The sequence below is a fragment of the Cetorhinus maximus genome, chromosome 1 (assembly GCF_964194155.1).
Source record: "Cetorhinus maximus chromosome 1, sCetMax3.hap1.1, whole genome shotgun sequence".
Lineage (NCBI taxonomy): Eukaryota > Metazoa > Chordata > Chondrichthyes > Lamniformes > Cetorhinidae > Cetorhinus > Cetorhinus maximus.
Genome location: NC_135879.1, coordinates 85,434,388 through 85,461,038, shown reverse-complemented (window position 1 = coordinate 85,461,038; position 26,651 = coordinate 85,434,388). Strand labels below are relative to the sequence as shown.

At 43.6% G+C, this 26,651-nt stretch overlaps 1 protein-coding gene across 1 annotated transcript in view; it reads left to right on the top strand.

The window, feature by feature from the left end:
- Window positions 1-26,651, top strand: part of sec24d (SEC24 homolog D, COPII coat complex component) — a 244,257-nt gene that overhangs the window by 204,175 nt on the left and 13,431 nt on the right. Inside the window, exons 19-20 of the mRNA XM_078543241.1 lie at window positions 1,497-1,615; window positions 22,708-22,887. Of these exons, the coding sequence (XP_078399367.1) occupies window positions 1,497-1,615; window positions 22,708-22,887 (299 nt within the window). The remainder of the gene's footprint in view (window positions 1-1,496; window positions 1,616-22,707; window positions 22,888-26,651) is intronic.

Sequence of the window (26,651 nt, the reverse complement as noted above, 5' to 3'; positions counted from 1 at the left end):
TCCAGTAAAAGCACAATGGAAAAGTTGAAGTCACCAACCAAGTCAGTGCAGTCAGAAAATTCCCTTGTACCTGGATCCAACTGAAGGATGCTTTACTTGTGTCAGGAGAAAGATGAAGGTGGGTGCCAAATACCTTACTTTTCAATCTCTCATGAGACCCATAAATGGATGGTACAAACCTAAGTTGGGAGCCTCTAGAAGCTACTACTTGAAGTATTGTGCACACACTATTTCATCATCTTAAGCTTTAAATGGCACAGTTGAACATGAAATTGGAAGGTCAGGAACAAGCTGTACCATCCTAAGTGAAATTTCCTATGCTGATGGGGGATTTTTAGTTAGAGCAGCAGCTACAGATGCTGCATTTCCAAGAACATCTTCAAACAATCCACGTATCATGGATGGCATCGTGGCTACTTCCTTCCACTATTTTTCACGTTCTTAATATTGATAATTGAAACTGGGCAAAATTCAGTGTATTGGTCAGTATCCATTTGGTTCAGCTGGTAGCACTTTTGTCTGAGTCAGAAGCTTATGGGTTCAATCCCCGCTTTTGGACTTGAGTATATAACTATAACTAGACTGACATTTCAGTGCTGCACCAGGTGAGTGCTGATTTTCAATGGAACAAAAAGCATGGAGGTTCTATAACAGTTAGGCAAACTGCCATACCAGCTAACCACCCATAAGGTACCAATGACAATTTACTCCACTATCTTTTGGATGATATGTTAAACCAAAGCCCACATTCTTGTTCAAGGAAACATGAAAGATCCCACTATTTGTAGAAAGTCAAGGAGTTCTCTGGATGTCGTGGCCAACATTTCCCTTTCAACAAAAAAATGATGAATTGAAGTTATTCATCTAGTGTGATAGTTTATATCAATTTGATGGCAATTTCTATCGTTGTTTACAAAACATGTAAAATTGCCAAACAGTTACTTTGAAACTAACTCCTTCCCCTTCATTTTCATGCATGGGTCAAAATTGTACTTATCAAGGTGAAGGGAGTGCTGGGGCTAGAAACATTTCTTCACTTCTGATATTGCAACTCATGAAAAATATTAAAGTACTCCTCAAAGGAAGGACAGCATGTACCAAATTCTTTTGACACTTAAGAGTTAACATCTCTGTTAAAGTGAAGTTGGCATCAAGTATTCCTGAAGCATCACACTTCATTTGCAATTACCCTCACCCTCCAAAAATAAGTACATTCCCCACAGGAGGATTACAATCATGTTTTTAAGCAGGTTTTGATCGGAGGATCCATGAATTGAATCATTTCAGTATATTGTGGGAAGACTCAAAATTGCATTTTTTTCTGAACTTCCCGACAGTGATCATTTAAAATTTACATAATAGTTATTCTCAATGTATTTAAAATATAATGAATGTTTTCCATAATGATACTGCTTATGTTACTTGGCCACATGAAGCCAGGATTTCCTTGCATAGGGAGCAGGTCTTAAATGTTTTATTTTGATCATTTCAACCAGCATACAGAGCCATTCTAAACCAACCTCTGAAGACTGTTAGAGAGATACTGGTTAACCAAACTGCCCACATATTGGCTTGTTACAGGAAGAATTGTGCTAGCCCCTCATCAGCTGGCCAGGTGAGTACATTAACTAGTCTCAAACTAAATCAGAAGTGTATAATACAATAGATGTATTTATTGTCTAAGAAATGATGGATAGAGTTTTTAACTGTAGCCAATTATTATTGCAGCTTCCTAAATTAAAATTAAACAATGTCATTATTATTTGTTTCTCTGGTTTACTTTAGTTGCTACATAATTAATAATGACTATTCATTTCCTCTGTTACACAAAGCCATTAAATTAAACTCTCACAAAAGCAGTATTTACATTTACTACATCTAATTAGCCGGAAAATCACATACTCTAATGGCATGACTTGAATTTCAATTGTACAAAATAGCTCTTAAAGCATCATACCCCATTTCAATCACCATTTGGAGAAATGAAGGAGATAAGTAACATTAGTATAGCGAGTATACACAAAGTTACAGAAGTTAATAAATACTAAAGCATTCTGGCTTTACTTAATTGTAACATATTTAAACATAAATAAACTCATAATGTATATAATGTAGAAAGATATATGTTAGAGACTTACACATCGTTTTGCTTCTGGTTCTAAATCTACCCATAGTGGTGAGCAAATGTCAATTCATTGTGTTCATGTTTGACTTGTTTGAATGGTGCAGTCAGTTGTGTTCATCTCCAGGATTTGGTACGTTGTTAATAAACAGAATAATAAAACAGAGGACACATACTGTAATATTTATACAATGAGTAGGTCTGATCAATTGCAGATCAAAATTACAGATGCAGTAGTGCCCACATGATCAATAAGTATCCAGTGAAAGGGAAGGTTTCTTCTGATTGCAATTTGTTGCAAAATCATAAACATGTGCCAGGATTTTGTGGCCCCTGCTGCCCACCGGGATATTATGATCCCGCTGAACTGAATGGGAGTTTAAATGGCTTGCCACATCCACCAAGTTGGGGGAGACACTGCACTGCAGGGCCGTAAAATCCTGGCCATAGAGTACCTCTGACTTCACTAGAAATAGTGTGGATATAAATTTTGCACCCTGATATCGTCATCAGATTAGCTTTTTCTAAAGCTTGAATTTTTTTTGGTTGCATCCTAGAAATTCAAGTCATGTTTCAATAAGTTTAATTACCTGAAAAACATAAATATTATGGACCTGAACCTCCATGGGAGCCCTCCCAGTCTCTTGCAACAATTTAACTCAACTTCATCTCTTCTGGGAAGGTTATAGAGAGCCTGGGACCTTGCTTTTGATAACCTTACATTTTACAGCAGTTAAAGTCAATAATGCCAACAAAGTGAATGCAACCTCCCTTTAAGTAGGCCTCTGGAAGCCTGCCGGAAATTATGCCCAGAAAGTGGGTGAGCTTCCTATTCTTGACATGATCAGGGAGGGGAGACAAAGCTAGCTTGTCAATTGTTAATTAGGTCTGGGAGTTAAAATATACCAGGCGTGAAATCTGGAGCAGCAGTTTGACTTTCAATTTCTCCTGCTGGGTTAAAATCAATACCCGCACATTTCTTCGAGTTTGAGAGAGCACAAACTTTACCATTAAAATGAAGATTGCTTATCTATATCTAACCTGAATTCTAAAATATTGAATTCTTGCGCAGGCATGTAGCTACAAGAATTGATTAATGGGTTTCCAACTGACCTTGATGCCAAATTTAATTTTTGCTGTAACTTCATGGGCCGGATTTCCCCTTTGATGTGGTAATCGCCAAACGGGAGGTTTCCCAACGTTGTGATCAGGCCTCTTGCCCGGTAGTGCCCGCCCACACTATTTTCATAGCAGGGTGTTGGAGATGGCTGGAGCTGGGCCTGCCGCCTCCCAAAACAGGTCCAAGGTGGGTAGGAGGCAGGCAGATGCCAAGGTAGACAGGTTAAAGGGTCAACCTCCATTTACTCGAACAATGGCCCAGTTCCGTACATCAGTGTCTGATACCCTAGCTGTCACCCCTCACCCCCTAACCCCACCCACCCCCATGCTCCCTCAAATCTCTCCTTGCTTCTGTCCAGACCTTCCATGGCCCCTCAAACCCCCCCATGTGCATCCACCCAGTATCCACCATGTACAGAACTCATGAGCCCCATAATCATATCGGGAAGTCTTCTAGATCCTCGTGAAACTGTCAAAATAAACAAACAGCCCCTTAAAAACCTCCTCAAAGAACATAATCCTCTTAGGAGCTCATAAAACTGTCTTTCAAAACAAAGCACACAGTCCCCTTGACAGTTGTATCAACAACCCCTGCCAAGCTCAGTCCATTAGTGGGGTTTAGAGCTCAACCAAACATTCATAATGAGATTCAATTGCACAACTGTGTCAACAAATCCTCCAGAGCTGAATGCATTTAAGCTATTGAAGGATTGGAACAGATGGCCATCAAAGGCAGAACAGATGGCTAAACCATCAATCAAATAACTCAGCCATCTGTTCCACTGCTTCTAAGGCTGAACAGATGGAAGACCTGTCAATCAAAGAAAAGATCAAAGCACAGGGCAATTGATCCAATAAAATCAGAATCTCAATGCTATTCAATGCAGAAAAGCATTTTATTCACTGGATAAATTACTCAAATTCACCTGAACACTTTCACAATGCTGGTCAATTTAATTATCACTTACCATTTAATAACAAAACCCTATCATCAATCACTGCATTTTTCCTTCATGTACTCTACAAAAATGCCAATGTTACACCATGAACAGTGTGTGCATAAGAATGCCCGGTAACCAAAAGCAAAATACTGCAGATACTGAAAATCTAAAATAAAAACAGAAATTATCATATAGTATCTAATTATGATATGAGAAGTTGTCAACCACTTTTAAACGTACCCGTCAAAAGGCTCCTGGCTCCAGGAGAGTCTTCCCCCATGGTTTTTGAAACCTTCCAAAGCTGGCCTGAATCCTTGAAAATTGCGGAGGTTCTAAAATCATAACCCCACAGTGGATTTGTCAACGTCAGAATTGCTAAATGCAGGATCGCAACCTGCATCCTTATCCCGTGCCCTTGAGAATAGCAGAGGACAGGAATGCGGGTGGAAATCCAGGAATCGGGCTCCCCTGCCTCTTTTTGCCCCTGTAATATTAGGCCCTGTATGTTTTTCACCTCTTGGTTGTAATAGTAAATGGAACTTCCTCTAGCAGCTTAAAAGATTTAATTTCTGTTCTAAGTAAAAATGGTTTTCATGCACCTGATTTGACGAGGGAAACGTTATGAATTCAACTTGGTTATTGGGCATAAAAACAGAGAATGCTGTAAATATTCAGCAGGTCTAGCAGACATCACAGACCTGAAATGTTGAAGTGGGCATGTTTTTGGTGGGTGTGGGCATGTAAAATAGGGTGGGTGCCGAGCCACCACTTCCCACCCACCCCCATAACACGGTAGGTGGGCGAGCACCAAAATCGGCAGCCCGCCCGCCATGTTTTTTTAAAAAATAATTAGGGGTCAATTGAGCTTACTAACAAGCCAATTGACCCTGATGATATGCTGCCCACACCATAGTACAGTTGGCATGGGCAGGCGGGCAAGAATGGGCTGGTCGTTTTTAAAAGGGCGGAAAGGAAGTGGGTACTATCTTCAGGAGGTGCCCTTTGCGCATCAGGGATCAGGGGCAACCCCCCAAAGGTAGTACCGTCTGCTTCCTTCCTACCTGCCTGCTCTGAAAAACCCAACACCCCCCCCGCCCCCCGCCTTTCTAAGTTAGCCGAGCTCTCTCCACCCAATACCCTAGACTTGCCTCACTCCGAAATTCATTGGGCCTTCTTCCCAGGACTGGTCGCTGTCCTGGCAGCACGCACTACTGATCTCGTGGCACTGCTGGAGCTGCTGGCCAATCTGATTGGCCGACAGCACCCAAGGGCAGGACTTCCTCCCCAGTGGGGAGTGGAAGTCCCACCGTTACCCAATTTAGCCAATCCGCAGTGCATTATAGCTGCAGGGCGGGCTTGTACAGAGTAACTCGGCTTCAAGACAACTTCCTTCTGGGGATGGGGGTGGGGTGGTGATGGTGGTGGTGAGCTACCCACATCACCCCTTGTAAAATGCAGCCTGTTAACACTGTTTCTCTCTGCCCCGATGATGCCTGACCTGCTTAGTATTTTCAGCATTTTCTGCTTTTATTTCAGATTCTCAGTATCTGCAATATTTTGCTTTTGGTTATCGGACATCCTTATGCACATTCTGCTCATGGCATGACATTGGAATTTTGATAGAGTACATAAAGCAGATAGTTATCATTGACAGGAAGGTGTTTGCTTATGCAACTCAATTCAGTTCCGAAGAAGAGTCATATTGCACTTAAGATGTCAACTCTGTTTCTCTCTCCACAGATGCTGCCAGACCTGCTGAATTTTTACAGCACTTTCTGTTTATGTTATATAAGCAATTGAACAGACAGAAGTTGCAGAATTTTTAATAAATAATCCATGTACCAAAATGTTTTATCTTAGATCTTAGAATAAGGTTTGCTTTGGTTGCGTTCACCCTGTTACATTAAATTACAAACAAGTGTGGTTCATGCTAAACTGCAATAATGGCAAATGTGGAGATGAGAAACAGCTGAGAAACTGTAACTGCAGCAAATGGCTTTAATTAATTTTGTTTGTAAAATAATCCTGTAGCCTACCAAAGCAAACTTACTACGTTTGTCACATTCTTGTTTCTCGGCCTCCTTGGAAAAATGCTCTTCTGATTTTAGGTGAACTCTTGCTAAGCTCTGTCCTTATAAGGGCACAAATTGGTAACTTCTGCAGGGCGTTGGAACTGGAGTTGTCCTATTCCACATACAGAATGACTAGTTTAACCTTGGAAGGAAGACGAATATGGATCAAAGAAACATAATCTTAAAGTTAACATGCTGAAATAATCAAAAGGAACGGTCTTGAGTATTCCACTATTGGCGAGTCTTAGATTGAAACACTTAGAAATGTTATAATACATTGGATTAATCTTTACTAATTGCTTAAAGAGTTTATAAGAACAAAGCTTTACAAAATATTTTTTAAAATCCTATTGAACAAGGCAGGATAAATGTCATCTTGGGTGTTGGCTTGTTTTCAACATATTTACTTGCTAAAATAATGTGTAACATAACTGATTTTAATCAGTAGAGAAGATAATCTTATAAAGAAACCCAGGACCATATTTTCATTGTGGGGTCAGGAACCCGACACCTGGGTGAATTCCAGATCTTGACCCCGCGCCTGAGCTGAGTCTTCAAATTCAAATGGCCTGATTGGCCAGGGAGGAAGCAGAAGGCGGGGTATTTGTATACTCTTAATAAGTTAACTGATTCCATTTGGCTATCAAAAGCAATGGCTGGATATTGTCAGGGTAGCGGTGGCCCTGGTGACTGGCCGGAAAACCGGGGGGCAATCCCACCTCAGCCATTTAGGGGAGCCAAGACCAGATTTTATGTCCATCAGGCAGCTAATGAGCTGCCTTTGGGGCCCCCATCCCATTAAGTGACAAGGTCCCTCCTCCAAAAACTGCCAGCCAATCGGAGGACCGGCAGCTCTTCAGTCCCAGCTGTGCCACTGGGAGTGGTGGCCGCTGCTGGAACTGCACACAGCCGAAAGAAGCAGCATGAATGCTGCTCTTGTAGCAAGGTCAGTGCCCCTGGGGCCAGTCAAGTCAGTACCAATGAAGAAGGGATGGTTGGTGAGGGTGGGGTATTTATTGCAGCAGAGGGACCCTCTGTGGGCCACAAAGTGCCCAATTAGGCACCACCACCCACCCCCTCCCCCCTTCCACAAGCCCAAGCCTGCAGCAAGCTCACCAGCAGCGGTGGGAAGAGGCCCTTAATTAACTACTTAAGTGGCTCATTTGGCCTCTGGAAAGGAGGTCCAATGGCCACTTTCCCCCGCTTGTAAAATGCCATGGCAGCGGGAAGGTGACAGACACGCCAATGCTGCCTTCCCTCCCTATTTTTCGCACCCCCCCACCCGCCCGCCACCAACACTGATCCCACTCTTGCAGGCCTCATAAAATCCTGGCTAATGATTCACAATTAGACTGAAGTACAAATTAAAATTTTGCGACAAATAATGAAATTTTCTACTTGGAAGCTCTTTTTGATAATGAGTTTTAACACAAAAACATGACTAACAGTTAGTTACCATATTGAATTTAATGGTCTTTGCCAATATTTTTGTCAACTAGCATTATATGTAAACTCCCAAGTATAATAGAGCTGAATTGCTTTCCCATTTTTTTCTAGAGAATTCAATTTGTTTAGAAGTTATAATGGTTATAATGGTTTCAGTTAACTAATTTACAGCTGAGACATGTTAACCACCTTGTGAACTGCCAGAAAAGGTTAAGCATAGCCATGTAATATGTTTCTTGGTACCACTCTGTAATGTGGCTTTATATAGATAAGGATATTTTGTAATTGATATTGATGACTCATTGCAACATGAGTCACAACAACGTTCTTAAGTCTGCAGTTCAAAAATGCAGGAACACACACGCATATCACTTATTATGACTATTGTAGATCAGCTTTAAAGAAATTCGCATATACTGTATTCCAGAATCTGTTTCTGTCAATTTTAAAAATTACCCAACCTATATTAGAGATGATTTTTCAGAGCTAGCCAGTAAAGAGAGCTAAATAACCAATTCTTCCTCTCTACTTAGCTTACTGTTTTTAAGAAGAGAATGACGGTGTTGAGGATTTTGACAGATGTACTGTTATAACAGTGTTTAAGGGAAACAGTAGCCATATTTTTAGGTGTGCAGGAGTAACAGTTGTATTCACAAACAAAAGTAACCACCAGGAATCTAAATTCATCTGAACTGCAGTCTTAGGCTTGAACTGGATAAACGTCCTGGAAGTGATTGAGAGTTCAGAATGTTCCAAGCTGATGCCTAATTCAATAAACCAGCAGCCAAAATCCAAGGCTCATTTTTCACTTGAAACAGGGTATAACTGAATCTTCATAATGATTGAAGTCATTCTGCTCTTCCCGAGTTCAAAATCAGTTCCTACTAATTCTTTTGCAGCTCAAGCGGAACATAATGAATTAGTAATTAGCATCTACCCATAGGAGGCTTGTTTGCTTAAACAATTGGCTGATTAACAAATGTTTTTTTAAATGTAAATGTACCTCAAAGAGTAACACAAACAATTGTGAACATGCTCCATCTACTTTGCAGAGTGTCTCCAGCAACTCAGAACAACATTGGAAGTAGCTTTAGTTCGTAAATTAAAAAATGAGACCAGCGCTCCTCTTTGGGTAGCAGAGGCAATTGTTATCTTTATCTTTATCGTTATCTTGACTCCCTTCTCTCTCCCCTTGTCCAGTCCCTTCCCACCTACATCCGTGATTCCTCTGACACCTTACGTCACATCAACAATTTCCAGTTCCCTGACCCCAACCGCTTCCTCTTCACCATGGATGTCCAATCCCTCTACACCTCCATCCCCCACCAGGATGGTCTGAGGGCCCTTAGCTTCTTCCTTGAACAGAGGCCCCAACAATCCCCATCCACCACTACTCTCCTCCGTCTGGCTGTTCTCACACTGAACAATTTCTCCTTTAACTCCTCTCACTTCCTCCAAATAAAAGGTGTGGCTATGGGTACCCGCATGGGCCCCAGCTATGCCTGTCTCTTTATGGGGTATGTGGAACATTCCTTGTTCCAGTCCTACTCCGGCCCCCTCCCACAACTCTTTCTCCGGTACATCGATGATTACTTCGGTGCTGCTTCATGCTCTCGTCGGGACCTGGAAATATTTATTAATTTTGCTTCCAATCTCCACCCCTCCATCATTTTCACATGGTCCATCTCTGACACTTCTCTTCCCTTCCTTGACCTCTCTGTCTCAATTTCTGGTGATAGACTGTCCACCAATATCCATTACAAGCCTACCGACTCCCACAGCTACCTCGACTACAGCTCCTCACACCCCGCTTCCTGTAAGGACTCCATCCCATTCTCTCAGTTCCTTCGCGTCCGTCGCATCTGTTCTGATGACGCTACCTTCAAAAACAGCTCCTCTGACATGTCCTCGTTCTTCCTTAACCGAGGTTTTCCACCCACGGTCGTTGACAGGGCCCTCAACCGTGTCCGGCCCATATCCCACGCATCCGCCCTCACGCCTTCTCCTCCCTCCCAGAAACATGATAGGGTCCCCCTTGTCCTCACTTATCACCCCACCAGCCTCCGCATTCAAAGGATCATCCTTCGCCATTTCCGCCAACTCCAGCATGATGCCACCACCAAACACATCTTCCCTTCACCCCCCCGGCGGCATTCCGTAGGGATCATTCCCTCCGGGACACCCTGGTCCACTCCTCCATCACCCCCTACTCCTCAACCCCCACCTATGGCACCTCCCCATGCCCACGCAGAAGATGCAACACCTGCCCCTTCACTTCCTCTCTCCTCACCATCCAAGGGCCCAAACACTCCTTTCAAGTGAAGCAGCATTTCACTTGCATTTCCCCTAACTTAGTCTACTGCATTCGTTGCTCCCAATGCGGTCTCCTCTACATTGGAGAGACCAAACGCAAACTGGGCGACCACTTTGCAGAACACCTGCGGTCTGTCCACAAGAAAGACCCAAACCTCCCTGTCGCTTGCCATTTTAACACTCCACCCTGCTCCCTTGCCCACATGTCTGTCCTTGGCTTGCTGCATTGTTCCAGTGAAGCCCAACGCAAACTGGAGGAACAGCACCTCATCTTCCGACTAGGCACTTTACAGCCTTCCGGGCTGAATATTGAATTCAACAACTTTAGATCTTAAACTCCCCCTCCCCCCATCCCCACCCCGTTTCTTCCCCCTCCCTTTTTTTTTCAATAATTTATATAGATTCTTCTTTTCCCATCTATTTCCATTATTTTTAAATCTACAACTAATACCTTGTTAATCTTTCCACCCCACCCCCACTAGAGCTGTACCTTGAGTATCCTGCCATCCATTCTTAATTAGCACTTTTCTTAGATAATATCACCACCTTCAACACCTCTTTGATCCTTTTGTCTGTGACATCTTTTGATTATCTGCTCCTATCACTGCTTGCTTGTCCCCACAACCACCCCACCCTCAACTTCTCTCTCCCCCCGCCCCCCACCTTAGACCAGCTTATATTTCACCTCTCTCCTAACTATACTTCAGTTCTACCGAAGGGTCATGAGGACTCGAAATGTCAACTCTTTTCTTCTCCACCGATGCTGCCAGACCTGCTGAGTTTTTCCAGGTAATTCTGTTTTTGTTGAGGCAATTGTCATAACTGCCGATTTTGACCAGCTGACTTTGCTGATGATTTTGGCATTGTTGACCTCCAGAAATCTTCCTCCGCTATCAGAGAAGATCATAGCCAGATAGGCAAAGTCGTAAATGCAGCCTTACACTAACTGCATTGACCAATCTCACACATGCATAGTTATCCATTGTTACCGAAATCAACATAGGAATATTAGGAAAAGAAATACGGTATTTAGCATTCGAGCCAGCTGCACCATTCACTAGATCATGGCTGATCTGCTCAATATCCTTTGATATCCTTATCTAACAAAGAATCTATCTTTCACAGTCATTAATGGCTGCAGTTGTCCCAGTGTCCAAGCTTTTTGGGGGAAGAGAGCTTTGGGAAGAATTTTGCCACTGCATCCACACGAAAGAGGTGCCTCAGGGAGATTAGTTTAAGGTTTAAAAATTTTAATAAAGAAAAAAAAATATTTTAAGACATGTCCCCTCATGTGACAGTGTCACATGAGCTGGGACATGTCAAGGAACATTAATGAAAAAATGAATTTAATTTATAAACTCTTCATGAAACCTCATCCCGCCCGTGGATGAGGTTCCATGAAAAATGCGAAGAGCACCTGGGCTCTTCGCCTGCCTGCCAACCTTAAGGTTGGATGGGCAGCTCAGTTTATTACTTTAATTGATGTTTAAATGGCCTTAATAGGCCTTTGACAGTTCGGCGGGCGCACAGCTGACTTTGCCGCGTGCCCTCTGAACTGAAAATATAAATGATGCGCGGTGACATCAGGATGCACGGCCGACGCCACCCCGCATCATTTTACGCCTCAGCGAGCAGGCCCCGCCCCTGCTAGCCAAGCCGAAAATTCTGGCCACTGCCTTTTGTGTGAAGAAGTATTTCCTGAGTTCACTTCTGTGAACTAGTTCTGATATTGCTCTTTTGCTCTTGATATCCCACCAGAGGAAATAGTTTCTCCATCTACACCATAGGGTTTTGAACAGTAAGGCCAAGGAACAGGCATACATAAAAATACCTAAATGGAGGAAAACTAACTTCAGTATGGTGCAAAGGGATCTGGCCCCGGTGGATTGAAATCAAAATTTGATAGGCAAAAAATTAAATTAGTGGCCTTTAAAGAAGAGATGGTTCAGCTACAGAGTAGACTACTAGTTTCCCCAGCCTGGGGGAAAGGAAAGACATGTGAAGCTACAGTTCCCTGAATGTCAAAAGATATAGAAATTAAAATGGGACAGGAAAAGGAGGCTTAAGACAAATATAAGGTACATAAGAGAGGAAAGAACCAAGCTGAATAGAGAAAGTACAGAGCAGGTCTAAAAATAGAATAAGAGGGACAAAGAGAGAATATGAGAATAGATTAGCAGCCAAAATAAAAGAGAATACAAACGTTTCTTATAAACATACAAATAGTAAAAAGGTAGTCAATGGAAGGGCGGAGCTGATTTAAGACTGTAAAGACTGGCAGAGGTGCTGCCAGTGCATTGAAGGAGAAGATAATAGCGATATTGGAGTGGATAAAAATTATGAGGACATGATAGTCCCCAAATCCGGATGGTGTTGGACAAGTCTACCAAATCTCCTCTTAACTTTCTCTTAATCTTAAGGAAAACAACACTAGCTTCTCCAGTCACATTATATAACAGAAGTCTTTCATCCCTGGTACTATTCCAGTAAATTTCTTCTCTGCCCTCTAGTTCAGAATAAAAGGTTACTAAAAATAGGAAGGATTGAAAGGGTGGAAGTTCTGGCCGCAATATTTCAGTCCTCCTTTGATACACGGGTAGTGCTAGAAGACTGAAAAATTGCAAAATTTCATTTAGGATTAAAAACAGGGAAAAATATAAACTTGACAACTACAGGCCAATCAGATTAACATTTGTGTTAAGGAGACTTTTAGAGACAGTTATGCGGGACAAGATTATTTAGTCTTCGGAAATGGCCGAATAAATGTTAGCAAAGGGACAGAAAGCAGAGACTAATGGTGAATTATTTGTTTTCAGAGGTGTTCCTCAGGGGTTGGTATTATGACCACAGCTCTTTTTGACAAATACTAATGATCTGAACCTGGGTATACAGGGCATAATTTCAAAGTTTTAATCTCTGAATTATAGCAAACAGTGAGGAGGGTAGTAACAGTCTTCAGGGGGATATAGACTGATGAAATGGGCGAACACTTGGCAGATGAAATTTAGTGCAAAGAAGTATGAAATGATGCATTTTGGTAGGAAAAATGAGGATAGGCAATATAAAGTAAAGTGGCCATTGCTGTCACTGCAGCAAGTCCCAGTATAAAGAACAGTCTTGGAGCCCTGGAAATCAGATAAGAGGCACAGGCTCATTGGGACCACTCAGGCAGGCTGTGGTGAAGGAGAGTAGGGGAATTGGTTTAAAGGGCAGGGATGGTTGTCTTCACATGGGACTGACCCTTGCCGCTGATGGGACCTTCTGCTGTGGACAGGGTGCCCAAGCAAAAGACATTCTCCCCACCCCCCACCCTTGCTCCACTCGCAGGCCTGCTAGAATATAGCTTAGCTAGCCACTTAAGGGTCTTAATTCACCTCTAGCTGAGAAGGCTATCCTCGACCCTTCCCACCCCAGCTTAATTGGGAGGAGCCATGAATGCCATAGACTCTGCACCTTGCACCTCCCTGCCCCATTTTAAAGCCAAACCCGTCTCCTAGCTCATTCATGTGATGGGCCATTAATTTCCGCCCTTAGCATGTAAAAGATGGTTTCCTCATGTCACCTCTGGTAATTTTGGTAATCACTTTAAATCTGTGTTCTATGGTTAACAAGCTTTCTTCCACTGGCAACAGTTTCTCCTCATTTACTCTATCAAAACTGTTTGTGATTTTGAACACCTCTATCAAATCTACTCTTAACCTTCTCTGCTCTAAGGAAAAGAAACCCAGCTTCTCCAATCACTCCACATAACTCTTTCATCCATAGTTCCATTCTAGTGAATCTTTAAAGTGTGGTGCCTAGAATTGAACACAATGGCTTGGATTTTCGCAGCATCATGGAGATTCCAAGGGCCATCCAAAATGGCAGGCTGGAAATGGGCATCCCCATCCATTTCCCACAGATCTTATTTTTGGCGGGGCGGGGGGCAGTGGGATGAGATGTGACTTCCACACATGGGAATCCTGATCTCATGTGGGTTGTTTGAACTCAATGTCGAGTTCAAACAGACCCCATTTTTTTCTGCAGCAAGGGTCTTATCCCACAATTTGGGAGTTATGAATCTTTAGAGAAGTTGTAAATTCCCTTGAAGAGCAGATAAGGTCTGTAGGACTGTCAAGTTATTTAAATGGCAAGCTGCTTTAAAAAATCTTGAAAAAAACTGCCTGTTTTTGTCTGTAAGAGTTGAAAAAAATATCTGTTCTAACAGTTTCAATAGCTGTTTGTTGACATAATCTTAAATGCTATCATTATAGAACTATTAATGCTTGGCTGCTTTCCACAACTATCATTATCACAGTGTGATGTCTGGAAGTTCACAGTTTGATTGACAGCTCCAAGTGATTATTAAAGGGTTAGCTGTCTTTGATGTGGGGTTGTGAATGTTTGATTTGATAAGGGATTAAGTACTTGAGGGGTTTTAAATATATTGACTGGGCTTTCGTGAATGGGAATTTTTTTTATATACATATACATAGTGGCCTTTAGTTGATATTTAGAAGTTCATTTTTTTCATCTCAGCATAGTTCCTGGATATTGATGCGTTGGAACATAAGTTGTGAAGAGGACATAAGGAGCCTGCAAAGGGATATAGTTAGGTTAATTTAGCAAAAAATTGGCAGATGGAGTATAATGTGGGAAAACGTAAACTTGTTCACTTTGGCAGGAAGAATAAAAAAGCAGCATATTATTTAAATGAGGAGAGATTATAGAACTCTAGAGGGATCTGGATATCCTGCCACATGAATCACCAAAATGTTAGTATGCAGATACAGCTACTGATTAGGAAGGCAAATGGAATGTTGTTATTTATTGCAGAGGGAATGGAATATAAAAGCAGGATGTTTTCCTGCAGTTGTATAGGGTATTGGTGGGACCACGTCTAGAATACTGTGTGCAGTTTTGGACTCCTTATTTAAGAAAGAACATAATTGCATTAGAAGCAGTTCAGAGAAGTTCACTTGACTGATTCCTGAGATGAGGGGGTCACCCTGTGAGAAAACGTTGGACAGGTTAGGCCTGTAGCCATTGGAGTTTAGAAGAATGAGAGGTGATCTTATTGAAACATCTAAGATCCTGAGGGGGGTTGAATGGGTGAATGCTGAGAGGATGTTTCCCCTTGTGGGACAGACTATGACTAGTTTAAAAATAAAAGACAAAGATGAGGAGATTTTTTCTCTCTCGGCGGATTGTTTGACTGTGGAATTCTCTTCCCCAAAGGATGGTAGAGGCAGGGTTATTGAATATTTTTGAGACCGAGTTAGATAGATTCTTGATTGACAAGGGAGTCAAAGCGCATAGTGGGTAGGAAGGAAAGTGGAGATGAGGCCAACAATCAGATCAGCCAAGATCTTATTGATCAGCGGTGCGGCCTCAAGGGACAAAATGACCTACTGCTCCTAATTCATATGTTTATATGAGTTGGCATTTAGATTTATAAGGGCAAAGGGCGGTGTGTGGGGAAGTCATGAGTTGGCACTAAGTTGGCATAAGGTTATAAGGGCCATGGACTGAGTGGTGGACATGAGTTGGCATAAATGTTATGAGGATACAATGGTCGGGGACTTGGGTTAGCTGTGGGGTATGAGGGGCCATTGGGAGTGGGTGGGAGGCATGGGTTGGCATGTATGGGCATGGCAAGTGTGGGGAATGAGGGGTGTGATGGGTGAGGGCTAGAGGGCCAAATGTTTAAGCAAACAACTGTCACAAAGTCCCAGACAATTGAGCCAAATGGCCTTTTACAAAATTTGCCTCAGCATTTGAGAGCCCGTGGTGCTGCCTGCGATCTTCATCCAGCTCCACCACCCCGCACCTGCCCCCAGAATGAAGATCCTGCCATTTGGGGCACTTTTTCCTGAGGTGGGTATGCGAGCCAGGTAATTTTCCAACTCCCGCTACCCTACTTAGGAGGGAAAATCCAGGCCAATAATTCAGCTGAGCCCAAAACAATGTTTTTATAACGGCTTAGTCTGATTTCCTCGCTAATGCACTTTATGCCTCTATTAGTAAAACCAAGAATTCCATTTGGCCTTTAACAGCCTCCCCTACCACTTTCAAGGATTTGTGTACATGTACCGCCAGGCCTCTCTGTTCATGCACCCGCTTTAAAATGGTATCATTTTTTTTGGTGGCACTGCTGACACCGAAGAGCTGGCAGATCTTGGAGGCAGGACACCTGCCATGCAACACCTGGGAATCCCAATGCTGACCAGCTAGGTGCCTGATTGATGTTTAATCATGTCGGGGCACTGAGGAATGGCTGCAGTGGTGTTTTCACAAGCTCTCTAGACAGTGGACAGGTCCACCGCTGCAACCATTAAATCCAGCTTAAGTTGTTGGGAACTGGAAAGCACTGCCTTGAAAGGGCGGTAGAAGCACATTCGATAGTAACTTTCAAAAGGGAATTGGATAAAAAAACTTGAAGGGGAAAAAAAGTCATGGTGATCAGCAAAGAGCAGGGAAGGTGGAACTAATTTGATACTTTCTAACCAAAGAGCTGGCACAGGCATGATGGGCTAAAAGCCAGCCTCTGCTGTATTATTCTCTATTTCTATGATGGCAATACGAGCCACATTTATGAAACCTGTCCCCAGAACTTAACCCTCTAAACCCAGGTATCATTCTGGTGAATCTGCACTGCACCCCTTGAAACGCTAATATATTTTTCCTGAGATACACTGCTCAGGACTGAATGCAGTATTCCAGATGGGGTCCAACCAAGGCTCTATGCAAATGAGGTAAGCTACATTCCCTTTGTATTTCAGCCCTCATGAAATAAAGACCAACAGAGCCTTTTTATTTTACCCTGCAGTGTATAACATGCAGTCAGAACCAAAGTATGGGAACAGGATTATTTATTCTATTAGAAGTGGTTCTGTAACTTAACCATTGTTAAAGCAGACCAACATTGAGGTATCTGAAAATGAGTAACAAAATAGCATATCTAACAAGTGTGTAGCCCCGTACCACTCTTAAATCTAAAACTTAGCTCTATCAACAATTCACTCCACCAACTGAATTATTGATGACCAGCGGAGAGAAAGAATCTTGCAGCACAATGTTCTACAGCTGGGAGGAGGGATAATATGGGCTCTCAACATTTCTGTTACCAGCACCAGTGCCAACTTTGACTAATTAATAAGATGTGTGTCACATTGTCAAATTGAACAGTATCAAATGTCACGGAAAGAGTGACTTTCCCCTCTACTAAAATGGCTGTAAAATGTCAAAATTCACCCAAGTCTCAATTGTGATGAGTGAGATTGAGTGAAAGATAACTGGGATAATTTATGTATGGGCAGTTGAGCACTAAACCACTTAAACTAAGAATCTAAAACCTATGAGCAAGTTGTAATGCTGCCCCATTATATACTGTGTGAGTCACTGGAGTGTGATTTTTAATGAACTAATAACATTATCATCAGTTGCTTAAATTAGTGGCATTTTTTTAAACTACCATTAAGATCTGTAAGACTATAATCCAGTCAAGTGGTTCATTTAGAGCCCTAAATCATGAAAGAAGCTCAAGTGGTTTAGAAACATTTTTCAAACATCCAGTTTGGATTCCAGCTTTGCAAACTCAGCCAAGAAGCACAAAAAGTTTGGAAATATTTTCGGAACACCCAGTTCGGATTCAGTTCCCTTTGACATATTATTTGCAGTAAAGTGTACACAGCTTATGATGGTTCACTGAGCCTATTTGAAGAGCACCATTTCAAATGGACCAGAACTGCTGCCAATTAATTACATTCCATTGAGTTGAGCAAAACTGACACATCATAGTATCACATGACAAGTCAAAGTCTTCACAAGTGCTGAAGGATTATGCTGCTGCTTGACTGGCAGAATTATATTATAGGTTACTTTTCACCAGTCATTTTGTACCACAATACATATTAGAAGTGCATTTATAACTATTCTTTTAACATTAGTGTTGCAATTGACTTTATTTCATAATTTGCTTCATCTATTTCGTAATGTTATTTCAATCATTCATAGAATATGGTTTTGTTGGCAGGGTCAGCACTTATTGCCCTTTCCTGACTGCCTTTGAGAAGGTGGTGGCAAGCTGCCTTCTTGAATCGCTGTAGTCTGTGTGCTGTAGGTGCTCTCACAGTACTGTTAGCTAGCGAGCCTCGGGATTCTGGCCCAATGATAACGAAAGAAAAGCTAGTTTCCGAGCTCCTGCTGCCCTTGTCTTTCTATACAATAGAGGTTGTGCGTTTGTGAGGTACTATCAAAGAAGCTTGGCAAGTTGCTGCATGCATCTTGTATATGGTAGATACTGCTGCCACAATACCCTGGTGGTGGAAGGATGTTTAAGGTGCTGGCTGAAGTGCCAATCACCAGACATCTTTGCCCTAATCTTTGGTTTCTTGGATGTTATTGGAGCTGCAGTCATCCAGGCAAATGGAGAGGATTCCACCGCACTCCTGACTTGTGCCTTATAAATGTTGGAAAGAGTTTGGAGAGGCAGGAGGTGAGTTACTCACTGCAGAATACCTAGCCACTGTTGTATCCACAATATTTATATGACTGGTCCAGTTAAGCTTCTAGTTAATGGTAATCCCCAAGGATGTTGATGGTGTGGGATCCAGTGATGGTAATACTGTTGAATGTCAATATTAAGTGGTCAGATTTTCTCTTGTTGGAAATGCTAATTACCTAGTATTTCAGCAGCACTAATGTTACTTGCCACTTATCAGGCCAAGCCTAGTTGTCCCAAGTCTTGCTACACACAGGCACAGACTGCTTCATTGTCTGAGGAGTTGCAAGTGGCACTGAACACCGTGCAATTATCAGTGAACATCCCCACTTCTGACGTTATGATAGAAGGAAAGTCATTGATGAAGTAACTGAAAATGGTTGGGCCTAAGGCACTCCTGAAGAATTCCTGCAGTGATGTCCTAGAGCTGAGGTGATTGGCCTCCAACAACCACAACCATCTTCCTTTGTGCTAGGCATGACTCCAACCAGTGAAGATTTTTCCTCCTGATTACCACAGCCTTCATTTTTACTGGGGCTGCTTGATGTCACACTCGGTCAATTCCTACTTTGGACAGTCACTCAACCTCACCTCTGGAATTTGGCTCCTATGCCTATGTTTGAAGTAAGACTGCTAGGAATGGCCCTAGCTGAACCCAAACTGGACATCAGTAAGCAGATTATTGATAGGTGCCGTTTGATAGCACTGCCTGTGACCCCCTTCCATCAGTTTGCTGATAGGAGTATGATAAGTCGACAGTTGGCCAGATTGGATTCACTGTTTGTGAGCAGGACATATCTGGGTAATTTTCTATTTTCAGGGTACATGCTAGTGTTGTCACTGTATTCGAACAGCTTGGACAGAGACACAGCTAATTCTGGAGCACACGTCTTCAGTACTACATTCGTGATGTTGTCAGGACAGAGCCTTTGTTGTATCTAGTGCACTCTGCCATTTCTTGATATGATGTGGAGTAAATCGAGTTGGCTGAAGACTGGCATGATGAGGACCTTAGAAGGAGGTTTAGATGAATCATCTTCATGGCGCATCTACTTGAAGATGGTTGAAAACCCTTCAGCCTTGTATTTTGCATTCACATGCTGCACTCAGCCGTCATTGAGGATGGGAATGTTTCTGGAGCTTCCTCATCATCCCACAAGTTACTAAATTGTCCACTACAATTCATGACTGGATGTGGAGGAACAGCAGCGCTTGGTTTTGTTATGTTTATTGTGGGATTGCTTAGCTCTGTCGACTGCATGCTGCTCCTGGTGTTCAACATGCATGTAGTCCTATGTTTTCGCTTCTCCAGCCTGGCAATTCATTTTTAGGTATGCCTCACGCTCCTACTCCTACTATTATGTTCTTATGAACTCCCCATTGAGACAGGGTGGTCTGCTGGCTTGATGGTAATGGTAGGGTGAGTGATATGCCAGGCCATGAAATTACATATTGTGGTGGAATGCAATTCTACTGCTGCTAATGACCTACTGTGCCTCGTGAATGCCCAGTTTTGAGCTGCTATATCTGTTCTGAATTTATCCCATTTAAGTGTTTACATGCTGTTCTGACTGACCCTTGGTTTTTGAGAAAATAAATCTATACTTTGATAGTCTGAAGCTAACATTTGTTTCTATCCAGTTTCATTAAAATAACTGATCATCTCCACAGATTGAAACCTGGCATAGTGGCATTGTCACTGGACTATGCTCTGGGGACCCAAGTTCAAATCCCACTACAGCAGATGGGGAAATTTGAATTCAACAAAAATCTGGAATTAAAAGTCTGATGAAACCATTGTTGTTAAAACCCATCTCGTTCACTAATGCCCTTTAGGAAAGGAAATCTGCTGTCCTTACCTGGTCTTGCCTACATGCATGTGACTCCAGCAATGTGGTCTGAACAAGGGCAGTTAGGAATGGGCAATAAATGAGGTCAAGGTCAAGTAGGTTTTACCTTCTTATTGGTTTTCTCATCACCTGTTCCAGTTTGGCAGATATGTCCTTCAGGATTCAACCAGACCAGTCAGTAGTAGTGCTGTTCCATATGATTGACACTCAAAGTACATTCTGTGCCCTTACTACCTTCAGTGTTTCTTCCAAGTAGTAATCAATATGGAGGTGTACTGATGCATCAGCTGAGGGAGGGCAATAGGTGATAAGCCCTAGCAAATTTCTTTGTCCATGTTTGGCCTGATACCATGAGACTTCATGGGGTCTAAAGTCAATGCTGTGGATTCTTGGGCCACTCCCTTTGTTTATAAACACTGTGCCGCCATCTCTGGTGTTTCTGTCCTCTACCTGTCTGGAAGAACAGGACATTCTCAGGGATGGTGATGGAAGAGTCTGGGACATTCACTGTCATGTGTATTTCTGTGAGTGTGACTAAGTCAGGCTGCTGCTTGATTTGCCTGAGGGACAACCCTCACAACTTTGGCACAAATCTCCACATGTTAGTGAGGAGGGCTTTGCAAGTTCGACGAGGACTATGTGTGCCTTTGTCATGTCTATTGTCGTGTCGTGTCCGCTGGTTTTATTCTTGTTGTTTTTCAAAGTGGGTTATACAACTTAGGGGCTTGATTGACAATCTCAGAGAGCAGTTAACAGTCATCCATATTGTTGTACATCTGGAGTCACATTTAGGATAAGGCAGCAAATTTCCCTTTAAAGAGGCATTAGTGAACCTGAAGGGTTTCTACAACAATCCAGTAGTTTTATGATCACTATTACTGATACCAGCTTTTTATTCCCAGTTTATTTAATTAACTGAATTTAAATTGCCCATCTGCCATGGTGAGATTTGAAATCATGGGCAAGAGTTTAACAACCCACCCACTTGCATAGAGTTAAAATCAGGCCCACATCTCTGGATAATTAGTCCAGGCCTCTGGATTACTAGTCCAGTCACATAACTACTATGCTACTGTACATGATTTCCTTAGGTCCAATGTTACTCTAGTATAATAGGATTGTTTATGTCTACGTTTCTTTGAATGTAGCACATGCAGGGATAAAATCTTTGGGCATTTTACTGTTGTCAAACTATACAACACAACAGAATTTTGGAATATATATTGAAAAATGACATAATTAAACACTATGGTATAGTTAAGCATTTATGTTGTATTCTGGCTGACCCTAAGGCCTGAATCTTTGGCTTGGCGAGCGGGGCAGGGCCGCTTCGCCGAGGTGTAAAATGACATGGGGTGACGTGTGTCCCGATGTCACCGTGTGCCATTTAGATTTTCAGTTTGGCGGACGTGCAGCTACTCGGCTGCGCGCCCGCTGAACTGTCAAAGGCCTATTAAGGCCGTTTAAAAAGGCAATTAAGCAATTACCTGAGCTGGCCATCCAACCTTAAGGTTGGCGGGCAGGCGAAGAGCCCAGGCGGCCTTCGCATTTATCATGGAACCTCATCCACAGGCGGGATGAAGTTTCATGAATGATTTTAAATTTTCACACAAATTTTTGTTAAAATTAATGCACATGTCCCAGCTCATGTGGCAGTTTCACATGAGGGGACATGTCATAAAAATTATTTCTCCACTTTATTAACCTTTTAAAACTTAAAACTAATCTTCCTGAGGCACCTCTGTGCCTCAGGGAGATTTCTGCATGCGCGCGAAAGAGCGCATTCCCAACTCAGGGAACCACCCTCCCACAGGGAGCGCACAGCCTTAATTGGCCCGCCCATATGAAATGGTGGCGCGCAGCCAATCGGGGGCGCCGATCAGGTCCGCACCCACCCACCTCCGCACAACCCCTCAACAGGGGGAGCATTCTACCCTAAGTGTTTGAGGAAATAAATCTATACTTTGGTAGCCTGAAATGAACATTGGTTTCTGTCCAATTCCATTAAAATAATCTATCCTCTCCATTAATGGACAGATAGGTTGAAAGCTTAAACAGGAATAACCAGACATGAAGGCGCTTTTCAGATTTCCTGCCCTTGATCTGCAGTATGTCAGCTGACTGCTTTCAAATCATGTACTGGATTGTGTTGGACAGACTTCAAAACATGATCATTACTAATGCAGAACATTAAAAATATAATTTGCAAACAGAAATCATGTTATTTCTCATATAAAATGTACAGATCTATTGATCTCACATGGTGAAGTAATTTTCACTTGATTAAACAGAAATAAAAGTCTATCCTATTGTGTGAAGGATGCTTGTTATTAGTGAAGCATGTTTTTGTTTTGTCCACCAGCTCATCCTTCCAGAGGCCATGAAGCTGCTGCCAGTCTACATGAACAATCTCTTGAAGAGTTACGTTTTACTGGGGAGCCCTGACCTTCCTACAGATGAGAGAGCTTTCCAAAGGCTGCTTGTCACATCTATGGATGTGGTTGGCACACAATCCTTTTTCTACCCACGGCTTTTACCCATCGTAAGTGAAAGAGATGCCTTTGTGTCCTCCATCAAGGGTTCTCCAGAAAACCTCTGAACAATGTAACAGCTGTAATACATTTCTAGACATTTTTTCCCTGCCTTCCACTGAGAATTGAGAGTTCCCTAGGAGTGCACCTGTGGAAAATTGTCCCTAAGAGACCTTCAAGAAAACAATTATGTTGTTGCTGCACATGGAGGCCAGGGAAATCTTACACCATTTTTGTGATATAAGGAATTTCCCATAAGATTGACAGGGATAAAATAAGACTATCTATTTATTATATCAAATGATTTCAGATGCTAAAGAAATCCTATATCTTATTAAATCATGCCTAAGTTTCCTCAGCTTTTGTTATCTGACTAAAAATAACAAGGTGATAACAGGTTAAACTGCAATAGTCACTTTTTAATTCTAAGAGGATTTGAAGTAAGCCAGAAGCCCTGTCAAAATACACTAGTTTTTCATATTATGTCATAGAATAATAAATAACACTGTTCCTGTTTCATTTCTATCACATCGCAAGTCCTTGCATAATAGTCAATATATTAATGCTTCAAAAGAAGAAACCTGTGCGACTTGTAGAGGAATCATAGATGCTGCTGGAAATGTTGTTAACCGGTTATCAGTCAATATTTTATTGTATGAATTGCATCAGTGTTGAAGTCACTTTGTATCTCATGTTGTTCGACAAGGAATGAAAAGCTTAGGCCAATATATTGGCCTTGGAGGGGGTGTAGTGGAGATTCATCAAAAAAATACCTGGGCTAAAAGAGTTAAATTATGAGGACAGGTTACATAGACTATGTTTATATTCCCTTGAGTTTAGATGATTAAAGAGTGATCTAATGAGGTGTTAAGATGACTAAAGCAGTTAATAGGATAGTTAGAGAGAAACAGATGGAAGGATCGAGAACCAGTGCACAACAATTTAAGGTGATTGGCAAAAGAAACAATGGGCAGAATTTTCTGCCTGTCAAGCAGGCTGTGCGGGTGAGCGTGGACCCGATCGCCGCCTAGCTGCCATTTTACACGGGCGGGCCAATTAAGGCCCGCCCAGTGTGAATCGCGACTCCCGAGGACAGCGGAAGTGGGCGGGCAGCAGCGGGACTGCAATGATTGCCGGGTCCAATGGCGACCCGGCGGCCTGTTTTAAAAACTGCTGCAGCCTTTCAAAGGCTGCGAATCATGGCCAGTGAAGGGCTCCCCAGAGCACTGCTGGTGAGCAGGCCAGGCAGGAGGGTAGGGCAGGGGGGCACTGTGCCCCTCGTTTTTTGGATGATTGCCTTGCTGCCCTCCTCGAGGAGGTGGCAGCACGGCGGGAGGTCCTCGTACCCCAGGACAGGAAGAGGAGGCCCCCTCCACATGACCAAACGTGCCTGGGAGGAGGTGGCGGAGGTGGTGAGCTCCCACGACGTGGTGCAGCGCACCTGGATCCAGTGTCACAAGTGCTTCAACGACCTGTTGCGCTCAGGAACAGTGAGTAGCAGGTTGGCATTGGTCACTTAACCCAGCAGGTAGGCTTTCCCCCCATGGTGTACCCACTCCTCCCCAAGTCTGAGTGTAGTTACTGCATTGAATCATTGACGGCATGTGTCCTTCGCTGGGTGAGCCAGTAGATATTGCCCATGCCGAGGTCACCCTGAGAGGGTGGTGAAGAGATGGGTTCTGCCCCCGCAGCATGTGGTATACTGAGACCCACTACTGTTTTGGGGGCAACCTCGAGGAGCTGCACCTGGGCGCAGTGCTGGAACTCCAGGACATGTCAAAGTCAGGGAGGTGACATGCTGGGACGGGAGCTTCAAGGTGGCGTGGCATCGATCGATCTGCTGTCCTCTGCGCTCCATGTGCTTGCGTCTCCTTGCTATGGAAGGTTAGACCATGTGGTGCCTAATGTGATGTAGGCAGCATTTGGCCAAGGGGGTGGGGGGCTGCGGGGACAGGCCTGGCATCTTCATGTGAGTGAAGCGAGGTGAGGAGGCACTGGAGCCCTGCGATGTCCCACTCTGGTTGGGGTGGGCTGTCTGCGAAGAGAGTCCAGGTACAAGTAGCACTAATCAATGCTCTTTCCTCCTTTTCAGGAGAAGAATGCACATAATGCAGCTGAGCGGGTGAGGACTGGCAGCGGCCAGGCACAGTTGGCGATTCTCAGCCTCTTCGAGCAGGAGGTCCTAGATTTGGAGACGCACCATGCGCCCAAGTCCACTGGTATTGGTGAGGCTGGGGTGCCACGGGCAGGCATGTGTGCCCAGCAGTGAAGTCACAACAGTTCTCCCAACAGCCATGGTAGTGCTGAATGTTCAGTGATTGAAGTTTGCAACGTGGCTCGACCATTGCTTATGGATGGATGATCCAGGGGACAGGGATGCACATTGACATTGGTTCAGTTAACATGGAGACAATGTCCTTGTTCTTCCTTTCAGCATCAGTGGAGCAGGGCTGGGAGGAGGAGCAGCAGAGGCCCCCTCTCACACCTGAGGGCCCTGAAGTCACGGACTCACCCGCATCACACCATCTCTGCCAGGCAGACACCAACGCAGATACTAGCACCTCGGTGGGAATTAGAACATCGGTTAATGTCCCGGGGCACAGTGGTGAGGGCACTTCACAGTTACTAGAGCTGGCGGAGACAGAGAGTGTTCATGGCGTGTGCGGGAGCATCTGGGGGAGATACATGAGGCTATGCTTGGCTTGGTCTCCATGGTGGAGGAATCTACGCGGACTATTGCCAAAGCAATGAGCCTTATGGCCGAGCGCTATGCGTCCTACACGGAGAGAGTGCTGACTCTTGTGGAGAAGCTCCTCCGGGAGTCCAATCAGGGCTTCCTGGGGATGAGCTCGGACCAGCAAGCCCTCACATTGGCATTGACCTCAGTTAGTCATTGCCAATGTGGGAGATGGTCTGGGCACCAAGTTTCCCAGCTTAGTGCCCATCCATCGACGGTGAGCAGGGAGGTCCGAAGCGACCTCACATTGGCGCAGCAGCTGCCTGTCATCTTTGCGGGCTCCTCTCAGGGTGCTCTGGATGAGGGTGGCAGCTCCTCTGCCCCTCTGCCACTGACCGTTGCATCCGGTGAGGCTGCAATGACTGGGAAGATACCAGCTGTGGACCTGGTAGCTCACACCCAGGCAGGGCCAGCACAGGCCAGAGGACGACGGCCAAAGTCATCGAGGCCACCAGGACAGCAGAGTGAGCAGGCTGTCTCAGATGCCACTCCCAGCGAGAGCTCAGCACCAAGACATAGCACCTGAAAGCATAAACATAAGGCACCTTAGGCACACCATGGGTTTATCACTAGTGCTTTTGTGTTGGCCTGCAATGAGGTCTTTATGAGTTGGTGTGACTTTGAACACCTTTGTCATTTTGTTTTCTTAAGTTCCTTTTGTTGTAATATTAAATTCAGACATGTCACCATGGCTGAGGCTGCCTCTTCTTCTGCAGGTGGATGGTTTCCAAAAATATTATGAGAGTTTTGTGGCACATTCAGTTTTATTAACAAGGCCCTTAGTTAATGTTCCTAACCAGGCAGATTTCGCACTTAGGTATTGAGTACAGAGCATACAGCCCAGGCTTGTCCTGGAGGTCCATGTGTGGTGTGCTAGCTGAAAGGTTCATTGGATTAAAGCTTCCCAGGTGTCCCTGCCTCCCTGGAGTATGCCTGGGTCAGCGTCTACCCCCTCAGCATTTCCCTGTGCGTGCTCATCCTCGGACTCACTGCTCGACTCATCATGTGCAGCCGCAGCCACTGCGTCTATGTCTTCAT